The 23,185-nt window shown below is 50.7% G+C and overlaps 2 protein-coding genes across 2 annotated transcripts; one reads left to right on the top strand and one right to left on the bottom strand.

Moving 5' to 3' along the window:
* Positions 1-5,304: 5,304 nt before the first annotated feature.
* Positions 5,305-9,556, top strand: TMEM91 (transmembrane protein 91). The gene is given in 8 exon segments (XM_036275913.1): positions 5,305-5,441; positions 6,436-6,673; positions 8,598-8,622; positions 8,625-8,718; positions 8,721-8,769; positions 9,284-9,318; positions 9,321-9,396; positions 9,398-9,556. Coding segments are annotated over 7 exon segments (525 nt in total). The 5' UTR covers positions 5,305-5,441; positions 6,436-6,464; the 3' UTR covers positions 9,435-9,556.
* Positions 9,557-10,342: 786 nt separating this feature from the next.
* On the bottom strand, positions 10,343-22,774 carry EXOSC5 (exosome component 5). Its single transcript, XM_036275912.1, has 6 exons — positions 22,595-22,774; positions 15,428-15,541; positions 14,756-14,877; positions 13,421-13,561; positions 12,350-12,439; positions 10,343-11,596 (listed from the first exon to the last, which is right to left on the bottom strand). Exons 1-6 carry the CDS (start codon positions 22,728-22,730, stop codon positions 11,504-11,506), a joined length of 696 nt encoding a protein of 231 aa, XP_036131805.1. The 5' UTR covers positions 22,731-22,774; the 3' UTR covers positions 10,343-11,503.
* Between the last annotated feature and the right edge of the window lie 411 nt (positions 22,775-23,185).

Consider the following 23,185-nt stretch of genomic DNA (forward strand, 5'->3'; position numbering starts at 1 on the left):
AAGTGGAAGTCATATGTTAACTCTATTTTTAATGTTTTGAGGAACTGCCATACTGTTTTCCGTAGTGAGTGTACATACAGCTTGCTTTTTTCACTCAGTGGTGCATCTTGGGAATTTATCTATGTCTGTATATAAAGATCTAACTCACTATTTTTCAAAAATAACTTTTGAAGTACGATATATATACAGAAAGTTCACAAATCATAAAAGAAGAGCTGGAACAAATTTCATAAACTGAATTCAATTGGTAACTAGAACTCGGCTCAAGAAAAGAACATGAGCAGCTCCCCAGGGTGCCCCCAAGGATAACCACTAACTGGACTTCTAATAACGTGCGTTAATTTTGTCTGTTTTTGTACTTTATATTAAAAAAACACACACAGTATGTATTGTTTCATGTCTGCTGTCTGCCCAGTTTTGTTTGTGAAATCCATCTACTCTGTTGCATGGGGCTGCGTTCTCGTTGCTATATAACTTCCTGTGTGTGAAGATGCTACAATTTATTTATCCATTTGTTAACGGGGATTTGTCTTTTGGCAGACATGTGTTCACATCTGGTTGGAGTGGAATTGCTGGGTCATAGGATATGGTCAGCTATAGTTGACATGCCCAAGAGTTTTCCTGGTGGTTGGACCAGTTTTCAGTGTATGAGTTCCCCCTCCTCCATATCCTCACCAACACTGGGTGGTGGTGTTCTTTTTCAGTTTAGCCATTCTGGTGGATGTATATTGGTATTGCACTGTGATTTTTAAAAATATGTTTTATTGATTTTTTTTGAGATTTTAATTTGCATTTCCAGGATGACTAGTTGAGTGCCTTTATTAATGTTCATTGTTTCCTTGGATTTCCTCTTTTCTGAAATTTTGTTCTTTTGCCTGCTTTATATATATTATATATATGTATATATACAGAGTGGGACAAAAGTAGGTTTACCGTTGTGAGTTTATTCTTGTATTATTTATTAATTATTGTATTCTTTTTTAAAAAAATGTCTTTTTTTTCTTTATTGATTTTTAGAGAGAAAGGAAGGGAGAGAGAAAGAGATAGAATCGATGTGAGAGAGACACATCAGTTGGCTGCCTCCTGAAAGCCCACCACTGGGGATTGAGCTGGCAACCCAGGCATGTGTCCTGACTGGGAATCGAACTTGGATCTCTCAGTCCACTGAGCCACACCGGCCGGGCTATTGTATTATTTTCTATATGAACAACTGTAAATCTACTTTTGCCCCACCCTGTATATATATTATCCACAACTTATTATTTTCAGAAGTCAAATTCTCCTAAGAACAAGAAATGATTTACCTATATAATCATAATACCAATTTAACATTTTCCTTGTATCAATTTAACATTGATACAAAACTATCATCTAATTTATAGTTTATATTCAAATTTCCCCCACTGTCCCAATAACATATTTTATCACTGTCTGCCAAGGTCATACTTTGTTGTTATGTTTCCTTAACTACCTTTATTCTTTTAATTTCAATTTTTTTTTTTATCCTCACCCGAGGACACTTTTCCATTTTTTGTTCAGATAGAGTGGGAGGAGAGAGAAGACGAGAGAGAGGGAAACATCGACGTGAAAGGGACACATTGAGTAGCTGCCACCTGCACGACCAACCAGGGCTGGGGACAAACTGCAACCGAGGCACGTTCCCCTAGGAGGAACCAAACCTAGGTCTCTCTGGACCGCAGGCCGATGCTCTAACCGCTGAGCCAAACCGGCCAGGGCTTAATTTTAATTTTTGTTAATCCTCACCTGAGGATATTTTTCCATTGATGTTTAAGACAGAGTGAAGGGGAGGGAGGGAAACATCCATGTGAGAGAGATGCATCGATTGGCTGCCTCCCGCAACCCAGGTACGTGCCCTTGACCAGGGATCAGATGATCGAGTCTTTGGCAGGAAAACCCACGGAGTTGATGCTGTGTCCTTCTCGGTGCCTATCAGGAAGCACATGGTGTCAGTTTGTCCCATCACTGGTGATGTTAACTTCGGTCACCTGGTTCAGGTGATGTCTGCCAGTATTCTCCACTAATATTATTTTTTCCTTTATAATAAAGAATTAGCCCTGGCCGCCCTGGCCGGTTTGGCTCAGCGGTTGGAGCGTCGGCCTGCGGTACAGAGAGTCCCGGGTTCGGTTCCCGCTAAGGGCACGTACCTCGGTTGCAGTTTGTCCCCGGCCCTGGTTGGTCGTGCGGGTGGCAGCCACTCGATGTGTCCCTTCACATCGATGTTTCTCCCTCTCTCTCTTCTTCTCTCTCCCTCCCGCTCTGTCTGAACAAAAAATTGAAAAATGTCCTAGGGTGAGGATAAAAAAAAAAAAAATTGAATTAGCCCTGGCCGGTTTCGCTCAGTGGTTAGAGCGTCGGCCTGTGGTCCAGAGAGACCCAGGTTCGGTTCCCGCTAAGGGCACATATCTCGGTTGCGGTTTGTCCCTGGCCCTGGTTGGGTTGTGCGGGTGGCAGCCACTCGATGTGTCCCTTTCACATCCATGTTTCTCTCTCTCTCTCTTCCTCTCTCTCCCTCCTACTCTATCTGAACAAAAAATGAAAAAAATGTCCTTGGGTGAGGATTAAAAAAAAAAAAAAAAGAATTAATCTGTGGGCCCTGGCCGGTTTGGCTCAGCGGTTGGAGAGTCAGCCTGCAGACCAGAGAGTCCTGGGTTCGGTTCCCACTAGGGGCACGTACCAAAAAAAAAAAAAAAAGAATCTGTGGGAAGACACTTTGAGACTAGATGAATATCCTGGTCCTCACTGAACTTTCATCAATGGTTTAAGCCTCCCTTGATGATTCTGGGTGGGATCTCCTGTTTAATATTACAGGACCATCACAAACCCTAAAAGGCCCGCGTCTTGTGACCTCTTGAAAGGGGTGGGGTTGAGGAGACAGTACAAGGCTGATGGTGGCCAGAGAGATCTAAATGGAAATGAATAAATCACTAGAGTGGCCTAGGAGGACGAGAGAGCCCACAGGGCTTAGAGATTCAGTGAAAAACTGAGGCTGGTGGGAATTCATGCCCCCATCCCACAGATATGTATAAAGGCCTACTTCGTGCCAGATACTGTTCTAGGCCCTGAGACACAGCAGTGAACAAAAGCAATCCAATTTCAGCCCCCCTGTCGCCGACAGTGATGTGGGAGGGTTCAAACTATAAAACACAGAAACATATACAGTAGTCTGCCCCTTGTCCCTGGTTTTGCTCTCAGCTGCTTCGTTTACTTGAGGTCAACCATGGTCTGAAAATATTAAGTGGAAAATTCAAGAAATAAACAGTTCATAAGTTTTAAATCGTGCGCTGTTTTGAATAGCGTGATAAATCCCACCCAGGATGTGAATCATCCCTTCATCTAGTGTATCCACGCTGTATACACTACCCGCCCATTAGTCACTTAGTGGCCTTCTTGGTTATCAGATAGACTGTCATAGTATCAAAGTGCTTGTGTTCAAGAAACCCTTATGCCCGGCCGGTGTGGCTCAGTGGATTGAGTGTCATTCCACTACTGAGAGGTTCAATTCCCACTCAGGGCATATGCCTGGGTTTTGGCTCCATCCCCAGAAGGGGGCGTGCAGGAGGCAGCCGAATAATGTTTCTCTTTCACCTCAATGTTTCTATCTCTCCCTCCCTCTCTGTCTAAAAAAATCAATAAATAAAACCATATAAAAAATAAAAGAAAAGAAACCCTCATCATCAGAGGTTCAATAGCAGCCTAATGTTAAGTTACAACGCCTTTGTCCTTCACTTGGTCTCACGCGGGCATTCCATCATCTCACTTCATCGAGAAGGATGAGCACAGTAAGAGATATTTTGAGAGACTTCATTCACATAATTTTAATGATAGCATATTGTTATGTGTTCTATTTTCTTATTAGTTATTGTTAGTCTCTTAATATGCATAATTTATCAATTAAACATTATCATAGGTATGTATGTGCATATAGGGAAAAACATTGTATATATAGGTTTGGGTACTATCCACAGTTTCAGGCACCGGCCTAGGGTCTTGGAACATATCCCCTGTGGATAAGGGAAACTACTGTAACATGTTTTGTAATGATAAATGCGATGAAAAACCAAGAGAGAGGTTCTGGAGATACAATAACAGGGTATCTCTCCCAGATAAAACAATTCTGCTCCCTCTTCCCTCTTGTCTACCTTCCCGTGGATCTCCCCTGCCTGCCTGTGGTTTGCCAGGAACTCTGGCTGATTCAAGCGCTCTCTCTGGGAGTGGGGCTGGTGCCAGCTCCAGCGTCTGAACTCTGGGCACAGGGCCCGGGAAGCCCTCAAGAGAAGAAACTCTGGCTGGCCCCGCATCAGGCAGGGGAAGCCTCCAGTTTGGCTGCCTGGACTGGTGAAATGGAGGGCGTTAGGGAAGGGAGAGCCAGTGCAAGCCGGGTGGGCTCCCTGAAGGGGGTGGATGCCAGCGGGGTGTGGAGAGTCCCCTAATCAGACTGATGGAGATGGACATACATAATAATATTCATAAATACAGTCAAGCAGGTTTCCAGTGCTTCCCTTGCTTTTGGGTAAATGTTGGGCATTTTTATCTCACCTAATTTAAGTGGTTTATGTATGTTATCACCTCTAAGTGGCAAGGAGTATTTACACCATTTTACAGATGAAAAAATTGGGGTTCAGAAAAGTGATGCTATTTTCCAGAGGCCTAGTTTCAGTTAACCTTGGCCAAGTGCGCACACGCCTCTGAGCCTTGGTTTCTGGATCTGCAAAATAGAGACAAAGACGGAGCTACTGAGAGGAATCAATGAGCTGATGCGTGTAAAGCACTTAACCCGGGAACCAGGTGGCCTGCACTGCGTGACCTGGAGGCGGCGCGCTCTCAGCCGAACACCTAAACCTGTCTGTGCTGGTTTCCTCCTGTGCACAACAGGACAGTAGGTAAGAGCGCCTCGTAGGTCGATCTGAGGATACATATGCACGTGTGCATGTAAAGCACCAAGAACCGTGCACACAGTTAGCAGTAATTGCTGTTGTCAATGAGCACGGGGGAACGGGGTGGGTGGAGGCGGAGGAAAGCCAGTAAGGTCCTGGAGGATCGGGGGGCCCCCTTCTCCGCCCGGCAGCGCTTAGACCTGGGCTCGGGGGCTCAGGGCTCGAGTCCTGGCGACCCCCGCCTGCTGCCGCACACTCCGGGAGGCAGGAGCCCGAGTCCGGCGCTGACCGCGGCCTTCAAGGCCCCCTTCCCGGCCGCCGCGGAGGGAGGAGGGAGGAGCCCCGAGGCCGCCGCCCCGCCCCATCCCCGCCCCCGCGCGTTGCGGGCTGATGTCGGGGGAGCCGAGCTGAGCGGAACGCGCAGACCCCGCGCCCCCAGGCTCCGGCCCCGGGAGCGTGGGGCTCACTGAGGTCCCCACACGCAGGCGGCAGGGTCGGGGGGTGTGTCGGTGCAGAGACCCGGAGGCCCGACATCGGCTGTGAGCGGTGAATGAGGGGCGCAGGTAGCGGGCACTGCCTCTCCTCGGGGTCCTGGCGTTGGGGATGGGAAGGCAAATCCTTGGTGAGAAAATAGGCTCGAACCAGGTTTGGAGTGAGGCAGGAGGCTTGGGGGTGCCCCCCACCCCCAAGGGGCCCGTGGGACGAGGAGAATATTCTTTGTTGAGTATGTACCAGTGTGTGGTGGGGCTGGGTGTGTGTGTGTGTGCGTTATGGGGTAGGTGTGCCAAGGTGGATTCTAGTGAAACAGGAGGTGCCTGGGGAGCTGATGGGTGCTCAGGGGGTTGTGTGGGGTCATCGATGTGGGTGGAGTAGGCGAGGGGTGTATGGACCCGGTCTTTGGGGCAGATGTGCAAGGGAAGTGATGGGAACGGGAGAGTGTCCTAGGATGCATGTGTGGGAAGCTTGTGCATTTGTGTGCATATGGGGGGATCTGATGCTGGGGAGTTTAGGAGTGTGCAATGAACCATTTAGGATGAGTGTGTAAGAAGCTTGGGAGCTCCAGACGGTGTTTTCTGGGAGCTGACATTGCCCGGGGCAAGTATGCAAGGAGTCCCTGGGGAGATGAACGCATATAGATGGAGGTAGGGGTGGGGCTTGTCTGAATGGGTACCTGTGGCCAGGTACTTGGGTATTGAGAGTGTGCAGGCTAGGGGGCACAGGAGGCTGAACGAGAGTAAAGTGCAAAATGTCAGTGCAGAGAGGGATAACATGTGAACCCCAGATGGGGATGTAGTTTATGGGGCAAGTAAGGCATAGTTTGGAATAAGTGTCCCACAGTTGAATGTCCAGACCCCTTCCTTCCCTGTATTCTCTTTACAATTTGGGCTTACTCTTTGGGCCTCAGTTTTACTACCTGTAAAATGGGTCTGAGGGTTGTTGAACTAACTAGACTCTGCCTGGAGTCTCTCTGGAGTCAGGGGTCAGGGGAAGTACGAAGGTGAGACTTTTACAACTTGTCTTTATCTTTCCCCTACCCCAGGCAACCCCTCCGGGAGCTTCTCCCCAGCCATGGACAGCCCCAGTCTTCAAGAGCTCCAACAGCCTCTGCGGGCAGGTATAGGCTGCAACCCCCCTGTGGAGAAGCTTGGCGAGCCTGAGCTGGGGCCCCACTTTGGAGACAAAGCCTTTGCAGAGTCCCTAAGGGGTTAGCAGTTTCTCCCACCACCTCTTCCCTCTGTGAGCGCTGGTCTGGGGCAGCCAGGGCCCCCTGAACTTGAGCTAGGAGCTGCAGGCCTTAGTGGGAGCAGGTGGAGGGGGCTGGAGGAGATTCCAGCTCTAATCAATATCTGATGGGCTGGCGGCTGGGGTGCCTGCATTTGGCCTGAAATCTCACCTCTGAGCTGCATGTGGGCTTCTTAGATGTCAGTTGTGCTTTTCTTGTTCTCCTTTTTCCCTGGATTCTTGAGCTTTTCCTCTCATCTTTGTTCCCTAGCCTTTGGCTGTCTTCCCTCTGATTTCTGACTCTCCTGCTCCTTCTCTGTCATCTCTCTCCAGAGCTGATGCATCTCTGGCCTCTTTAAAAAATGGTCACTTCTATCATTCCTTGTTCCTTGTCTTTTATTTCCTAAACATGGTTTCCCGGTTACTGTTGCTGTATAAGAAATCACCGCAAAACTTAGTAGCTTAAGACAACGGCAATCATTATTATCACTCATGGTTTCTTTGGGTCAGGACTTTGGGAAAGATTCAGTTGGGTGGTTCTGCCTCAGGATTTTTCGTGAGGTTGCACTGAGCCAGTGGCTCAGCTCTGGAAAAGTCAGGGGCTGATTGGTATCTCTCTTCACGTAGTCTCCGGGTTTCTACATGTGTCTCCCCATGTGGGCTGGTTTGGGCTTCCTTCCAGCACGTCGGCTTCAGGGCAGTTGGACCCATGCGCCTCCAGTCTCCATCACGAGTGTCTCAACAAAGCAGGAGCTCCCTCACCTCTCTGACTTAGGAAATCAGGTGGCATGACTTCCACTACATTCACCAGTTGAGCGAGTCACAGCCTGTCCAGATTCAAGGAAAGGGGACACAGACCTCTCCCTTGACGGGAAGAGTATCAGTCACACTTTAAGAACATGTGGGATGGGAGAGATGGCTGTGGCCATTTTTGTCGTAGCAGTAGGCGTCACTCTGACATTGTATGTGTCTGAAGGTTTTGAAGGTCTTTTTTTTTTTTTTAATCCTCATCCGAGGACATTTTTCCATTTTTTGTACAGACAGAGTGGGAGGGAGAGAGAGGAAGAGAGAGAGAGGGAAATATCGATGTGAAAGGAACACATCGAGTGGTTGCCACCCGCACAACCAACCAGGGCCAGGGACAAACTGCAACCAAGGTACATGCCCTTAGCGGGAACCGAACCCGGGTCTCTCCGGACTGCAGGCGGACGCTCTAACCGCTGAGCCAAACTGGCCAGGGCAAAGGTCTTTTTTTCTTGCTCATTCTCATTCATGGTTCCTTATGTGCCTGATTATCTTTGACTGCATGCTGGCCATCATATTTGAAAAATTATTTTTAGGCCTAGAATGAAGGTACCTCTTTCTCCAGAGAGATTTTAGTTTGCTTCTCTGTAAGCTGCTTGGGGCATTAGCAGTTAAAGATCATTTTAAATCTAGTTCAAGGTTTGATTGAAAGGTTAGTTTTTCTGGGATTGACAGATGCCTTCCCAGAAAGAGCAGAAGAGGTCTTCTCTGTTCATTTGACCTCTCAGTTAACTTTCATTTTCATTTCACTTCTGGCCTTACCGTGACTCCTTATTCTTATGAGTTGTTAGATGCAAGATTAAAAAAATATTTTTTAATAATCTAGAATCAATAGTTCCAGGAGGCAGGTTTGTCTGAGTAATCTAAGCCACCAGAGTGGGCTCCACTTCAGGGCTGTTTAACTCAGAGAGTGTACACAGTTGTATCTAGCATTGGAGCTGTGAACTCCTTGAACTTGAACTCAGAGCCTTGTTTGTGGGTGGGACTCTTCTCTGGAGACAGGGTCCGCAGCTTCCCCTCAAAGGGATCCAGGGTACAGAAAAGGCAAGAGCCTGTCTTCTGGAACATTTTTTCTAATCTTGGTGTTCCTGGGCAGGCCCTGGTATCGGTCTTTGAGGGCAATGGGGAGCAGGGAAGATGGGTGGAGACACCCACACAAGCCCTCTCCTGCCTGCGGGATGCATCATCAAGTGACAGTGACTCTCCGACTGGAATGAGGGCAGCTTTCTCTCCCCGCTCCTATCCCATGACCACTTCCTATCCCACGACCACCTCGGCTTGGCCGTCCTCCACAGCGCTATTTCTGGCCTGTGGGTGTCGCTGCCTTCTGCCTGGCCCAGGTCAGTCTGTGTGTGGGGGGTGGGAGGGGATTGAGCATGAAGGAGAAAAATGCATTCAAAATATAAGGAAACAAAACAGAGCAGCTATGCCTGGAGGGGAGGGGGGAGATGGAGAGGAGTCACATGGAACCGTTCAGGGGTGAAATGAGGCATTTCACAGAGGGCTGCCAAGTGGTGGTTAAAAACCTGAACTTAAATCTGAGGTCTGCCACTCCCTGTGAGCAGGCCACTAACTTACCTGTGTCTCATTTCCCTCGGCTGTGAAACTGGAATGATTCCTGCTTCAGGGTCATTGTGAGGATCCAACGAGTTAGAACAGCAGCACACACCAATTTATGTATATTTTATTTGTCATAAAGTACCCCCAGTGTCCAGCTGTGCCTGACCCAGTGATGCTGCCTGGTTTTAGAATACAGACGAATGAACGCATGGGCATGTCCCGTGGGGAAGGGGCTGGGCTTCAGGAAGCAGGGAGGGCAGAGGGGGTGCCTGAGTCATCGATGCCCAACACCTCCAGACCAGTAAGGCTTGGGCCAAGGGGGACGTCCAGGAGGCAGGGCTGCCACCCACCATGCCTTCCTGCTGGGAGTCCTGGCCACCGGGCAGGGCGTGTGCACATACGCAGCAGCCCCAGTGCCTCGCTGCTTACCTCACCTCCCCAGACCCACTCTAGCTGCCCCTTCGGTCCCCACTGTGCACCAGAGGCCAGTGGCCCAGAGTGTACACGGGCAGAGTGGAGACTCCGGGTGGATGTGGCAGTGTGAGCCTCTAGCAATGGGACCAAGCTGGAAACCCCTCCCCTTCCTGGCCGCCATAGTGTGAGATTAAACACCAGACACTCTTGTAGTCAAACCTGTCAGTCTGTGTGTGGGGGGAGGTGGGCTGGGGGCGCCTGACAGGCTGTCCCCAAGGCGCTCCTGGATACCTCAGAACTGAAGGGGGACTCCAGGGGCAGAGGGTTTCCAAGTTGCAGAATGTTCTCTTTACAACTGAGGGCGGTCAGCAGAGAAATCAGGGCTAGGTGCCAAGGACTTACTCCTTGACACATTAGCTGCGTGTCCTTGGCCCAAGTGACTCCTCTTTGAGCCTCACTTTTTCTCATTTGCAAAATCGGACTCATTTTTCCCCACCTGGGAAATGGGTCACACGTGTAAAAGGAAGTTTCCCTCTAGGTCTTTCGACAGCAAGTGGCAGAAACTCAATTCAGATCGTCTTATACTCAAAAATGGGGGAAGATGAGGCAGAGCAGGATTCAGGGGCTCAAATGAAATGGTCTGGTCACTCCATCCTCTTGGTCCTCTTTCCCAGAGGCCCTTTCAGAAGCAGCCCCAGCTGGATCACACAGCCTGACATTGGTCGTGGGGGTGGGAAATGATGCCTTAAGGTAATAGCAAAGTGCTGGCTTCTAGCAGGCAAAACGGAGTGTCTGCCATGAGCAAAGACTTGTCACTAAATGGGTCTTGATATTACCAAGTAATGGAGTAACAATTTGGTTTTCTCGCTCTGCTTAATGTCGTCCCAGTGGGTCTTCCCGGAACACTTCCCCATTTGGCATTCTGCTGAGCAGTTCGTGGAGCGTAATTGCAAGCGAAATCTATTTATGCATTTCCCCCGTTCCTGGGCTGAAAGCGATACCACCCAAAGGGGCAGCTGTGGAACTGTGAGCTGGTTCGGGCACGTGAGGCACGCAGCACAGGGCCCATCACAAACCCCCAAACACCGGCAGCTGACGGGATCCGGCGACCATGTGGCCCAGTTGTGGAAGTTATTCCTTGGTTGATGCTCACACATTCTTGGCTCCTGCCCACTAAATAAAAGGGCAGGGGAGCAGTCAATGGCAACTGAAAAAGTCCCCTTGTATTTCCAAATGCCCCCTAGGGGGCGCTACCAGCCCTGGTAACCATCGGGCCTGTCACTTCCATGCACAGATGGGGACGGCGGTCCAGAGCGTGGGCCTGGGGCTGGGCTGAGTGCGGCCCAGGCTCCACTGCTGACCAGCTGGGGACCTCTGGCACTAACTGGCTTCTGAGCTTGTTTCTTTATTTTGAAATGTGGGCGGTAACAGCCCCACCTCACTGGGTTGTTGGGCTGAGACAGGTCCCGCTCCGAGCCCACCTTCTCTCCTGGGCCATCTTTCTCCTGCCCTCCCGCGCTCAGCTCAGCCACACTGCTGCCTCGCTGGTCCTCCCCCTCCGCAGGTCTCCTTCTGGGGCTCGTCCCCCGGCCTGTCCGTGACCTCACTGCCTGGTCTCCTCCTGCTTCCCTCAGATGTCCCCCTCTCTGCGAAGGTGTCCCTAACTGATGTATTACATTTGCCTTCCCCAAACAAACCTGCCCCAACCTCCCTTTCCTGCTTTTTTTTTGGTCACAGCATTTACCATCATCTGACAAACACCAGTTTTATTTGCCCATCACCCCACTGCTCCTTGAACCTGGGACCTGGGTTTCTTGTTCACTGCTGGGTCCTCAGCACCTCTCAGGGCCTGCACAAGTGGGTGCTCAACAGATATGTTAGACTAAATGAATTCATTCAATAAATGTGCAATCCTAGAAGTGTTTTCCCAGTGGGCGTGGGGTGTCTGTGCCCCCCAACCCAAGGCCCGCAGTCCAGGCTCTCAGGTGGTCAGGTCAGGGGTCCTGCAGCTCCCTGGGCACACAAGGACAGAGAGGCCAGGCTGGGCCGCTGGTTTATTTCGCACCGCGGTAGCGGGTGGTGGCAGCAGGGGGGCGTCCCCCAGCCCCTCAGCTCTTGGAGTACCGCCTCTGCAGCGATTCCCGGTAGAAGTGGAAGACGTGTTGCGAGGCAGCCTGGGCTGCGGCCAGGCACTGCTGGAGCTGCGCGGGGAGAGACTGGTCAGTGCGGGGCCCATCCCCGCACCCTCACAAGGCCTGGCTGGCCCACCTTACTTCTAGGGCCTCCAAATCTACCACCTCCTGCCCCCACCCCGGTCCCCCAGGTGAGACAGGTGAGAAGGGGATTATTCCAAGCGCACCCCCTTCTCCACTTCAGGGTCTCTTAGAGGGGAGGAGGGGGAAAGCGAAGGTGAGGGATTCGGGGGCTAGCTTCCGGCAGCTCCGGGGCCTGGCACCAACGGGACCGGGCATCCTGACAGCTCGACGAGACCGGAGCTCTGGAAACAGCTCACGGAGCCCGAGAGACCCCAGAACTTCAGAGCCACAGGCCCCGGGACTCCAAACAACGTTAAGTGCCAGGAATCCAAGAGCCCAGATGTGCACATATTCCTAGACTCTCAGGAGGTCCAGATGGGAAATGCTCTTGGAGGCTATCTGGCCTAACAGTTTCCAAACCCTTCAGACTTGGAATGGGGGAGGGGGACCCTGCTCTGAGCTGGAAGCTGGGGGCACCTCCACCTCCTGATTTCAACCTGAGCTCCTCTTTTTTCTTAGCTCATTAACTGGGTCTTCCCTTTTAAAATTTCCACCGAGGTTTCTATGGCTACAAAGTGCACAAACTCCTGTTTACAGAAGGGATGCGAAGGGGGGCTCTCCCTGAACCTGAGTGCAGAGCAGAGTTGGGACGACACATCACAAAGGATCTGGGGTTCACCCGCACCCGCATACTGGTACCTCAGCATCGGAGTAGAGCCCCTTGGTGGTGGACATGAGCAGCTTCTGGTCCACGCTGTCAAGCGCAAAGGTCAGGACTGCCCGGGCCTCCTAGGGATGAGGGACAGAAGGTGAGGGACCCGAACTCTCCCCTCTGACACGATCTTGGCTGATCCCAACGGGACTCGCCTGTCCCGCAGCCAGGCCCTCCTGCGCGGAGTGTAGCTGTGTCTGCACTACCAGCCCCCAGCTTCCCTCGCCTTTCCTCTGGATTCTACACCTGGTTCCACCCACAGGGTTCTGACGGGCTTCCAAGCATATCCCTGCCCTGTAGAGGGAGCCACAGCACACGTCGTTTAACCTGGGGCCTCCTAGCTTCTCTGTGCCCTCACTCCGACAGTGGAAGGTGCTGTGGTCGTGGCAGCGGCCACAGAGGCTGTGGGGTGCGGTGGGTTCTGGAGCCTGCACCCGGAACTGGCTGTGGCAATGCCGCCAACAGCACAGGTGGGAGCTGGCTATGGGCTCCTGATCTCTGGGTGACCCCCCTTCTTCCTTTCTGCTCCTTAGCTCTTCCAACACTGTTGTTCCCAGTTCCCTGCACGAACTTTCCATGGGAACTCCCCCGGGTGGTTTCTGCTTTCCTGACTGGATGTGACTGGGCAAATTAACTCAGAGTAACCACAGCCCTAGGACACTGTGAACTTGAGCCGAGGCAGAAGGCTCTCCTCCTTTGCCTCTGAGCCTCTTAAGATGTAAGCACAGAGCTTAAGGGGCCAGTCGCAGCCTCAGGAGAGATGCTGGCCAGAAAGAATGGAGCTGCTGTGCAGAAAGGAGCAGGACTAAGAAAAGAAGCAAGGACATCCTGATGGTGTTTGAGGCCCTGGCCCTGGCTTGACCTCCATTCTGAGCTTGGCACTGAAGGTCAATACATTCCTTCTGCTCCAGCAGTCTGACTTGGGTTTCTCGCGCTCGCCCTGCGGAGCACAGCAGAGATTGCCAGTTGGGACTGAGCTGGTACAAGCCAATAGGTGTGGAGAAGCTCGGCCTAGAGGAGGAGAGGGGCAGTGTCTGCCCATGGCCCTTCACACCCACCTTTTCTTGCTTGGCTGTGGGGTCCAGCACGAGGGTCCCATCTGAGTCCAGGACACAGGTGATCCCACAGAAGAGGGCCCGCATGGGCACACCTGCATCTACCAATGCCATGCAGGCGGCATTCAGGCAACAGGCCAGGAGCTGAGTGCCGCAGGGAGTGGTTAAAGTTTCTACTGCAGGGCTGGCCAGCAGAGTGTGCCCCAACCCTCGATGCCCCGCCATCCCGGCCAGTGCTGTGGCAGCATCACTAACAGCGCAGGAAGGCAGCATGGCAGAGTTCTAAGTGGTTCTGGGATCAAGTAATCTTGGGTTCACTGTGTCCTCAAGCGACTCACTTTCTCTGCGCCTCCATCAGGGATCATGGTATTCAACAGATATGTAATGGCAGGTGCCAAGCACCTGTAGGGAAACTGAGTGCAGAGAGGGGGAGAAACCTTCCAGATCACATGGGAGGTACTGGCAGAGAGATGGAGGGAGGGGTCATTACTGCCCTCAGGGAGCCCACCTTCCAGGGTGGGGTGTGGCCGTGGCAGGTACAAAGCAGGCACAGGGCGGAGTCAGACACTGGCCCCCAGTCTGCTCCACTGGTCCAGCACAGCGAGCAAGGGCCCAGCTTTAGAATCAACCGTCCCACCTCTGCCACTGACCCTCTATTACCTTTGTCTGAGGTTTAGCTTCCCCCTCTGGGAAATGGGGTTACGACAGCCCTTTCCTCCTCCCGCCTATGAAATGCCTGCACCAGTGATTCCTAGAAATGCCTGTTTCTGGTCCTCAGCCTCAACCTGTCGCCCAGACCATAGGGATATTTCAAGCATGAGCCGTGGGCCCAACTACTCGGCTTGCTCAGGGCTCCCCCAGCACGAACCTTAAATATAAGCTCAGGCCAAATAGAGGTCAGTAGCTCAGGCTTTGGAATCAGGGGTGGGCCTGAGTTTTGTCTTTGCTGCCTTCAGCTGTGTGACCTTGGACAAATGACTTCCCCTCTCTGGGCCTGTTTCCTCACCTGAAACTTGGGAACATAAGAACCTCCATCTGCCAGGGACCTTAGGCTATGGAACCAGATGGCTTGGGTTCAAGTTCTGGCTCTGCCAATTACTGCTCATGCGAGGTAACTCTGCTGTGCGGACTAAATGAGTTAACACGTGTAAAGCACTTAGAATAGTGACACACAGTAAGCGCGCAAGTTGTTTGCTATTCTTTTTCAACAAGTTGGTGCCTGTCAAGTGTTTGGAGGTCTTCTGGCTAGCGGAGGGCACCTACATGGCCATCAGCAAGGGAGGCAATTAGGGGATTCTGGAGGACTTCCTGGAGGAGGCAGCTTGAGGGAAAGGATACAGAGCCAGCATCGCTGATGACCTGCAGCACGATGGTGATGGAGGTGCGGGGGTGCAGCGCCCCTAACACCACTGCTTCGCACGTGTTCCTGATCAGCCGCTCCCGGCTCTTCTCAGCTACACCTGGGGAAGTCAGGGGTGGGAGGGGTCAGGTTCTTCTCTTCCTCCATATGGCCCACCCAGGCCTCTGGGAAGGACCTGCAGACTCAGCCTGGGTCAGTGCAGAACCCTGCCTCGATGACACAGGATTCCAAGTGGGCAGGAGGCAGGGCCTGGCTGCCACCCACCCCACCCCACCCCTGCCACCTTCAGCATCTAGCAAGGGAGCCTCCTGAGGGAGGAAAACCCGAGTTCCCGTGTCCTGTGCTGCTGCCCAGGCCCATCTCAGTGGGCCCAGTCCCAGAAGTGAGGGAGACAGGAGGTAATAGGTAGAAAAACAAGTTAATGGAAAGAAGGGGACATGGAGCCAGAAAGAGGAGGGGAAGGGAAGACTCCAAGAGACAGAGAGAGAGACAAAGAGAAAAGTAACACAAACACGGAGACTCAGAGGCAGAGCTGGAGAAAGAGACAGACATAGCTGAGGGGCAACGAAGGGACAGAGGAGACTGGGGACAGCAGTGAGGGAGGAGCCAGGCGGGAGTCCCCACAGAACGGACATCTGGAGACCCGTTACCAGGCAGCCCGATCTTCGGCCTCAGGATCACTTCCAGTGTGGCCTTGTTGAAGATCTCTTTGCTGACCTTCACCTCGGCCGGCCCGTACACGCCTGCCAGGACGGAGGTATCCCCTGCGGAGAGAGCATGGAGCCTCACCCATAGGTGCCCTGCCTCTGGGGCCCAATTCGAGATACTTAGTGTGGGCGCAGAGCCAGATGGCCAGGGTTCCCCCTGCTCCCCAGTCACTCTGGCCCACCATTTGTTGGCAGTGATTCTTTGAGCATTCCCTTTAGTCTCTCCCTCCACTTCCTCATCTGTAAAATGGGGACAATAACAGTTACCTACCTCACAGCATCATGAGGATTAAATGAGATAATCCATGACACTGCCTGGTACATGCTGAGTACAAAACACTTTAGCTAATGTTACTAACTTTAACAGGAAGTTCTTCCCAAGAGCTAACCATCCTCCCTCTTACTGCAGTTGGCCTCGACTTCTCCCAGAGCTTCCCCAGCCCCTCTCTTCCCTCGCTCAGGCTCTTGTCCCTAAACTCTGCAGCAGTCAGGATACCCGGGAAAGAAAGAAATCTCCGGGTGTGGGTCCTGACTCCTGCTTACTTCCTAGAGTGGGTAAATACCAGAGATGAGGAGACCAGACCTGAGAAGTAAAAAGCCTAGCTTCTAATTCTGTCTGCCTCCTCCTGGCTCTGCACCCTTGGCTGATTTTGCTCGCTTCTCTAGACCTCAGTTGTACCATCTGCAAAATGGAGAGACTGGCTGCAGCAGCGGTTTCCAAACTTTCCTGACCATAGCTCCCAAGAAATACATTTTACAGCAGGACTCAAGATGCCCACAGAGCTATGTGAGTGTAAATGGAACAAAGGCGTCACAAAACACCTCATCGTTACTGCTCTGACATACTGGTATTTTCCTACTCGATTCCAGTGAAAACAGACGCTTGTCAACCCTGATCGCACGCTAAAATCACCCCACAGCTTTAGATGCGGATCTGCCTGGCTGGTGTGGCTCACTGGTTGAGCGTCGACTCGTGCACCAAGAGGTCTCCGGTTCGATTCCTGGTCAGGGCACATGCCCAGGTTGTGGGCCCGATTCCCGGGGGGGTGGGGGGCATGCAGGAGGCGGCCAATCAGTGTTCTCTCTCATCGATGTGTCTATCTCCCTCTCCCTTCCTCTCTCTCCAAAATCAATAAAGAAAAAAAAAAAGAAGATGCTGATGCCCAGGCCCTCTGCCAGAGAATGGAATTCAGCTGCTCGGGGTGGGGCTCAGCGCTCCACAGGCCGTTCTGATGTGTGGGAGGGAGGGGAACCTGAGACCTCAGTGTGAAGAAACGAGGTCGAGCAGGGCTTCCAAACACAGCTCTGCAATCGGAGCCACCGCAGCACTTCCGGCAGAAGGCAGAGGGCCAGCCTTAGCAGGCGTGGGCGGCTTCTGGGTTCTGCATTTTAAGCTGACCTGAGACTCTGAGGCCAGAAGCACCTGGAACATACTTGTAAGGGTCTTCAAGGACCTTGTGCCCGGGTCCTGGGGCTTTGGGGTTTTAGAACACCGAAGAGGCTACTCTTCCCCGTACTGCTAAGTTCTAAGACTCAAGGCATCTGAATTTAGCCAGAGGGCTAAGCCTGCGGGCGGGCCTGAGAAGGTCCTCAGCTGGGGCTGTTTTTCCTGGGCTGGAGGAGGGACTGCTGCACAACTGAGGGCTTCTCTGTGCTCTAAGAGAATCTGCCCCGAGGTGGGAGGTTACCCAGAAGAGTTAGCTCTGCGCTGGGGTCTTCATTCCTGTTACCCCAGAGGAGCTGTCTGTGGTACCCGAGTCCCTCTGCTCTCACCTTCTCCAATACACAGCCCCAACAGGTCCCTGGAGCAATGCTGCCCTCTCTGGACCCACATCCATCTTCAACTCCTGCCCCACGGATCTGATCCCTAAGAGCTGTCTCCACTCACCGTCTCCTTTTCCTCCTTGACCCCACCACTCACTGGAGTGGCTCTTGACAGCATCACCAATGACATGTCTAAATTGTCAACCCATAGTTCTATTCACCCTCATGTGATGCAACCTCTCAGGACTGAGGCAGCTGGTCGGCCCTCATACTTTTTATTTTCTTTTTAAAATTTTATTGCCGAGTATTACAGATGTCCCCCATTTCCCCCCCTTTGCTGCGCTCCACCCATCTCCCACTCCACCCCAGGCCTTCACCTGTCTATTGTCTGTGTCCATGGGCTATGCACACAGACATATAAGTTTTTTCATTAATCTCTTCCCGCCCTTCTTCCTACCTTCCCTCTGAGACTATTCAGACTGATTCATGCTTCCATGTCTGTGGTCCTATTTTGTTCATCAGTTTATTCTGTTCATGATTCTACATGTAAGTGAGATCATGGGACATTTGTCTTCTCAGATTGGCTTATTTCACTTAGCATAATAATCTCCATGTCCCTCCATGCTGTCTCAAAAGTAAGAGCGCGTTCCTTTTTACAGCTGAATAGTGTTCCATTGTGTAAATGTACTACAGCATTTTAATCCACTCATTACTGATGGGAACTTGGGCTGTTTCTAGATCTTGGCTATTGTAAATACTGCTATGAACGTAGGGGCACACACATTCTTCCTGATTGGTGTTTTGGAATTCTTAGGATATATTCCTAGAAGTGGGATCATTGGGTCAAATGGCAGTTCCATTTTTAATTTTTTGAGGGACCTCAATACTGTTTTCCATAGTGGCTGCACCAGTCTGCATTCCCACCAGCAGTGTACTAGAGTCCCCTTTTCTCCACACCCTCACCAGCACCTGTTTGTTGATGGCAGCCATTCTGACAGGTGTGAGGTGATACTACACTGTGGTTTAATTTGCATCTCTCTGATGATTAGTGATGTTGAGCATCTTTTCATATGTCTATTGGCCATCTGTATGTCTTCTATGGAGAACTGTCTATTCAGGTGCTCTGCCCATTTTTTAATTGGATTGTTTCTCTTCCTCTTGTTAAGTTGTAAGAGTTCTTTGTCTATTTTGGAAATTAACCCCTTATCAGAGGTATCATAGTAAATATGTTCTCCCATATGGTGGGTTCCCTTTGCATTTTGAGGATCGTTTCTTTTGCCGTGCAGAAACTTATTAGTTTGAGATAGTCCCATTCATTTATTTTTTCCTTTGTTTCTCTTACCCTTGGAGATGTATCGGCGAAAATTCTTCTACTTTAGATGTCTGAGATTTGCCCTGGCCAGTTTGGCTCAGCGGTTAGAGCGTTGGCCCGTGGACCAGAGAGTCTCAGGTTCGGTTCCCGCTAAGGGTATGTACGTACCTCGGTTGCAGTTTGTCCCTGGCCCCTGTTGGGGTCGTGTGGGTGGCAATCACTCGATGTGTCTCTCTCATATCAATGTTTCTCTCTCTCTCTTCCTCCCTCTCACCCTCCTGCTCTATCTGAAAATAAATGCAAAAATGTTCTCGGGTGAGGATAAAAAAAATGTCTGAGATTTTACTGCCTATGTTTTCTTCTAGGATTTTTATGGTTTCACAACTTACATTTAAGTCTTTTATTCATTCTGAGTTTATTCTTGAGTATGGTGTAAGTTGGTGGTCTAGTTTCATTTTCTTGCATGTACCTGTCCAATTTTCCAGCACTATTTATTGAATAAACTGTCTTTACTCCATTGTATGCTATTACCCCTTTGTCAAATATTAATTGACCATAATAGTGTGGGTTAATTTGGGGGGGGGGGGTCTCTGTTCTGTTCCATTGATCTATATGCCTGTCCTTGTGCCAGTACCAAGCTGTTTTGATTACAATGGCTTTGTAGTATAGTTCCATGGACTGAGAGGTCCCGGTTCGATTTCCAGTCAGGGCACATGCCCAGGTTGTGGGCTTGATCCCCAGTGCAGAAGGCAGCCAACTGATGTTTCTACCTCTCTCTCTCTAAAAAATTTTAAAAACCATATTAAAAAAACAAAAAAGAATAGAAGTGCTGTCCTGGCCAGCTTGGCTCAGCGGTTGGAGCGTTGGCCGTGGACCAAAGGGTCACAGGGTTGCAGATTTGATTTCCAGTCAGGGGCATGTCCTGGGTTGCGGGTTCACTCCCCGGCCCTGGTCAGGGTCATGTGGGAGGCAAGTGATTGATGTGTCTCTCTCACATTAATGTCTGTCTCTCTCCCTCCCTCCTTCCCTCCCTTACTTATACTCTCTCTAAAAATCAATGGAAAAATACCCTCGGGTAAGGATTAAAAACAACAACAAAAAAGAAGTGCTGGACCCTGGGAGATGGCATCTGAGGACAGTGTGGGATGTTGGCACAGGACTGGGACCTCAGAAGCCTGCCTTCCTGATCTCCGGTGCTATACCACCCACATCTTCTTATGGCTTTCATAAGCCCTGTGTCTCCTTCTGTCTACCAGAGCCCTGGGTGAATGCCCAAGAGTGAGTTCCTTCGCATTAGCCTTTAAGGAGATCGCCTGGGATTCAAACAGACTCCCTCCTCTTTCCAGTGGACAAAGTCCCTGCTTATTTCTGCTGTTAAAACGTTATGCAGGCTCTTCCAGGCCCTGGTGTTCTGGGTTGGGGTCCTGGAGTAGAACCCCACTTTTCTCTGGGGGCGCCTTTTGCAGCTGCAATAAATCTCCGGCTTCACAGCAGCTGCCCCTGGGTGCAGGGGCCAGCCCTTTCTGCATCTCCATCCTTCGTATCAGTCTCTGTGTAGCTTCTTTTTTTCAATCCTTGGATATAATACTCCAGGGGTCCTTCTGTTGTTAATTCAGGTTAATTGCTCTAAATTTTAACTGTAACTCTGGTTCAGCGCTGGGAGGAGGTGTGTGTTGCTTTCACCTATTCCGCTGCCATCTTCCAACTCCTTGGCCCTCACCTCTCAAACATGTTCTCTGGGCTGCAGGTCACTGCCCTCTCCCGGTTTTCCTCTTCCCTTACTGGCTCCTTCTCAGTGTCTTTTTTGCTAGCTCCTCTCAAGGGAGAAGACTCAGGGCTTAGTCCTGGGACCTCTTTTCTTTCCCATCTACATTCATTTTGTTGGCGATTTCATCCAGTCAAGAGCTCAAAATACTATCTATAGCCAGAGGATTTCAAATTATATGTCCATATTGGGTCTCACTTCTGAATTCCAGGTTCGTATGTCCAACTTGCCCAGTCTATCTTGCCACTGTGATATCTACTAGGCACCATAAACTTCATATTCCAACCGAATGCCTCATCTCCCCCCCCGCACAGCTTATCTGGGAGAAAACCTTCACACTGTCCCTTTCTTCTCATTCTCCAAAACCAAACCATCTGCAAACTGTGTCAGTTTTACCTTCAAATTACACCTAGAATTTCACCACCTCCATTGTTTCCACTCTGGTCTCAGCCACCATCATCTCCCCATGCCCCCCATACCCTTTACAGGCAACACTGAAGACAGAGAGAGTCTGTTAAACATATTCAGGTCATGTCACACCTCTGAGCAAAACTTCCAATGGCTCCCATCTCATTTACTAGGCCTTATACGATGGGCAAGCCTCCTTACCTCTCTTTAAAACCTCTCACTGCTCCAGCCATACTGGTCTCCTGACCTCCTCAAGGATACCAAGCAAGTTCTTGCTGCAGGGCCTTTGCACCCGCTGTTCCCCATGCTTGGTACACCTTCCCCCCTGATAGTTTCAGTATGTTCTACCTTACCTTTAGGTTTTTATCCAACTGTTATCATCTCATTGACACCTTTCCCGACCATCCTATTTAAAATTGCAACCCTTGACCTGGCCAGTGTGTCTCAGTGGTTGGAGCATCATCCTGTGTACAGAAGGGTCCTAGGTTTGATTCCCAGTCAGGTCACATACCCAGGTTACAGGTTTGATCCCCATTTGGGGCATGTATGGGAGGCAACTGATGGATGTTTTTGTCTCACACTGATCTCTCTCTCTCTCTCTCTCCCTTCCTTTCTCTTTGGAATCAACGACACAAAAAAACACAAAACCAAACATATTATCAGGTGATAATTAAAAAAAAAAAAAAAGATTGTAACCCTCTCTGACACACCCTATTCTGCTTCCCTACTATATTTTCTCTGTAGCATTTTACTTAGTTATCTTATTTACTGTCCACATTCTTGATTAGAGTGTAATTAGGTCAAGAATTCCATTAGGTCAGGATTTTTTTTTTTTAAAGATTCTTCATTACTTTAGAGAGAGAGAACACTGATGTAAGAGGGAAACATCAATCAGCTGCCACCTGCACGCCCCCCACTAGGGAATGCCTGCAACTGGGCATGTGCCCTAACAAGTAATCAAACTGGCAACCCCTCAGTGCACAGGATGATGCTCAACCAACTGAGCCACACCAGCCAGGGCAAGGTCAGGCATTTAAGAAAAACAATTATTGTTGTAGTCTCAATGCCTAGACCAGTCCTTAGTACAAATACATACCTATTCGATGAATGAAAACAGGTTTGTAACTGGGAAGAAAGTAGTGCTTTAAGGAGGGGGCTAAAGCATCCATAGGGGTGATCCTTAGGTCTACCTCCAGAAGAATATTTACCTGGGTCAGGGAGTTTGAAATGTATTTAGCTAGAAGAAGAGAATATTTACCCAACAGGTAAGATCTACCCCAATCTTACAGAGAGAGCTGCATCCCAGTCAAAGGGATATTTACCCAACTGGTGGGGTAGGGATGGGGAAAATCTTTCTCAACCCAGGGTGTGAACATCACCCTCAATCTTAAAAGTATGTACTTAGGTGAAAGGTCTGCCATAGCAGGGAGTAATGAAGCCAGTAGTGGTGATCTGCCAGTCTATGGGGTATTTATGCAAATAGGCAGTTTTGCCTCAGTCTGGGGTGTATGGACCCAGGATATGTGTGTTCCCATAAGGCAAAGGAGGAATCTAATCAAGGGGGTTATTTACTCTGGTGAGATTATCCCTATTCTGGACTATTCATGTTTATAGGAAGATCTGCCCCTGTCTCCTGATATCGTTTCGCCTCAAGTCGAGAGAGCGAGAGAGATATGTAATCTAGAGTATCCAGTAGTATTCATCTGGGCAAGAAGTTCTGTATGAGTCCAGGAAGGACATTTACCGGCTAGTGTGGAGGAGGTGGGCACTTCTCCGCATGGTACGCCGTAGCCGTTCCCTAAAACAAATACGACCTAGAGGAACGTGGCCCCGGCAGTATCTAGCTGGGTTAAGTTCTCACCTTGCAGGAATGAGGCAGACCCATCCGGCCGGGACAGCAAGTTCTGTTCGCAAGCAAAGTGCCGGAGGCTGCAGCCGGGACCCCGAGGGCCGGAATCTGTTCCATACTCAGCGCGAATCTTGGACTCAGTCTGCATCGCTCCCTCCAGTCGGTCACCACGCTCGCAGTCGCTTCCGCACAGAGGCGCGCGCTGCCGCACAGGCTGCGTACCCAGTGCGCACGCGCCAAACCACGTTCGCCAGAACCGGGGGCCCGCACGTGTCTCCGCGTTTACTAACAATTTGACTCCGCCCACTCCCGCCTCTAAATTCCAGAAAATCCATTGGACAGTAGAGAAGAGGGAGGGGTCCTTGGCAAGGGCTCGTCCTACCCGAGGCCCCGGGCCTTAAAACCCTGAGGCTCTGGTTAGGTTGCCCTCTTCTTTGCCTGTTACAGAAACAACTACGACGAAGCGATTAGAGTCGTTTTTGGGAAACGGAGTTGTTTTATCCACTCATACATGTATCCTAGAGACCTCAGGACTAGTAGCAGGGGTTTTCTTTGCTAGGGTGGTGCCGGCATTTGAGTCAGGCCCATGAAGGGGCAGCCCCC

Source organism: Molossus molossus, unplaced genomic scaffold (genome assembly GCF_014108415.1).
Source record: "Molossus molossus isolate mMolMol1 unplaced genomic scaffold, mMolMol1.p scaffold_m16_p_21, whole genome shotgun sequence".
Taxonomy (NCBI): Eukaryota; Metazoa; Chordata; class Mammalia; order Chiroptera; family Molossidae; genus Molossus; species Molossus molossus.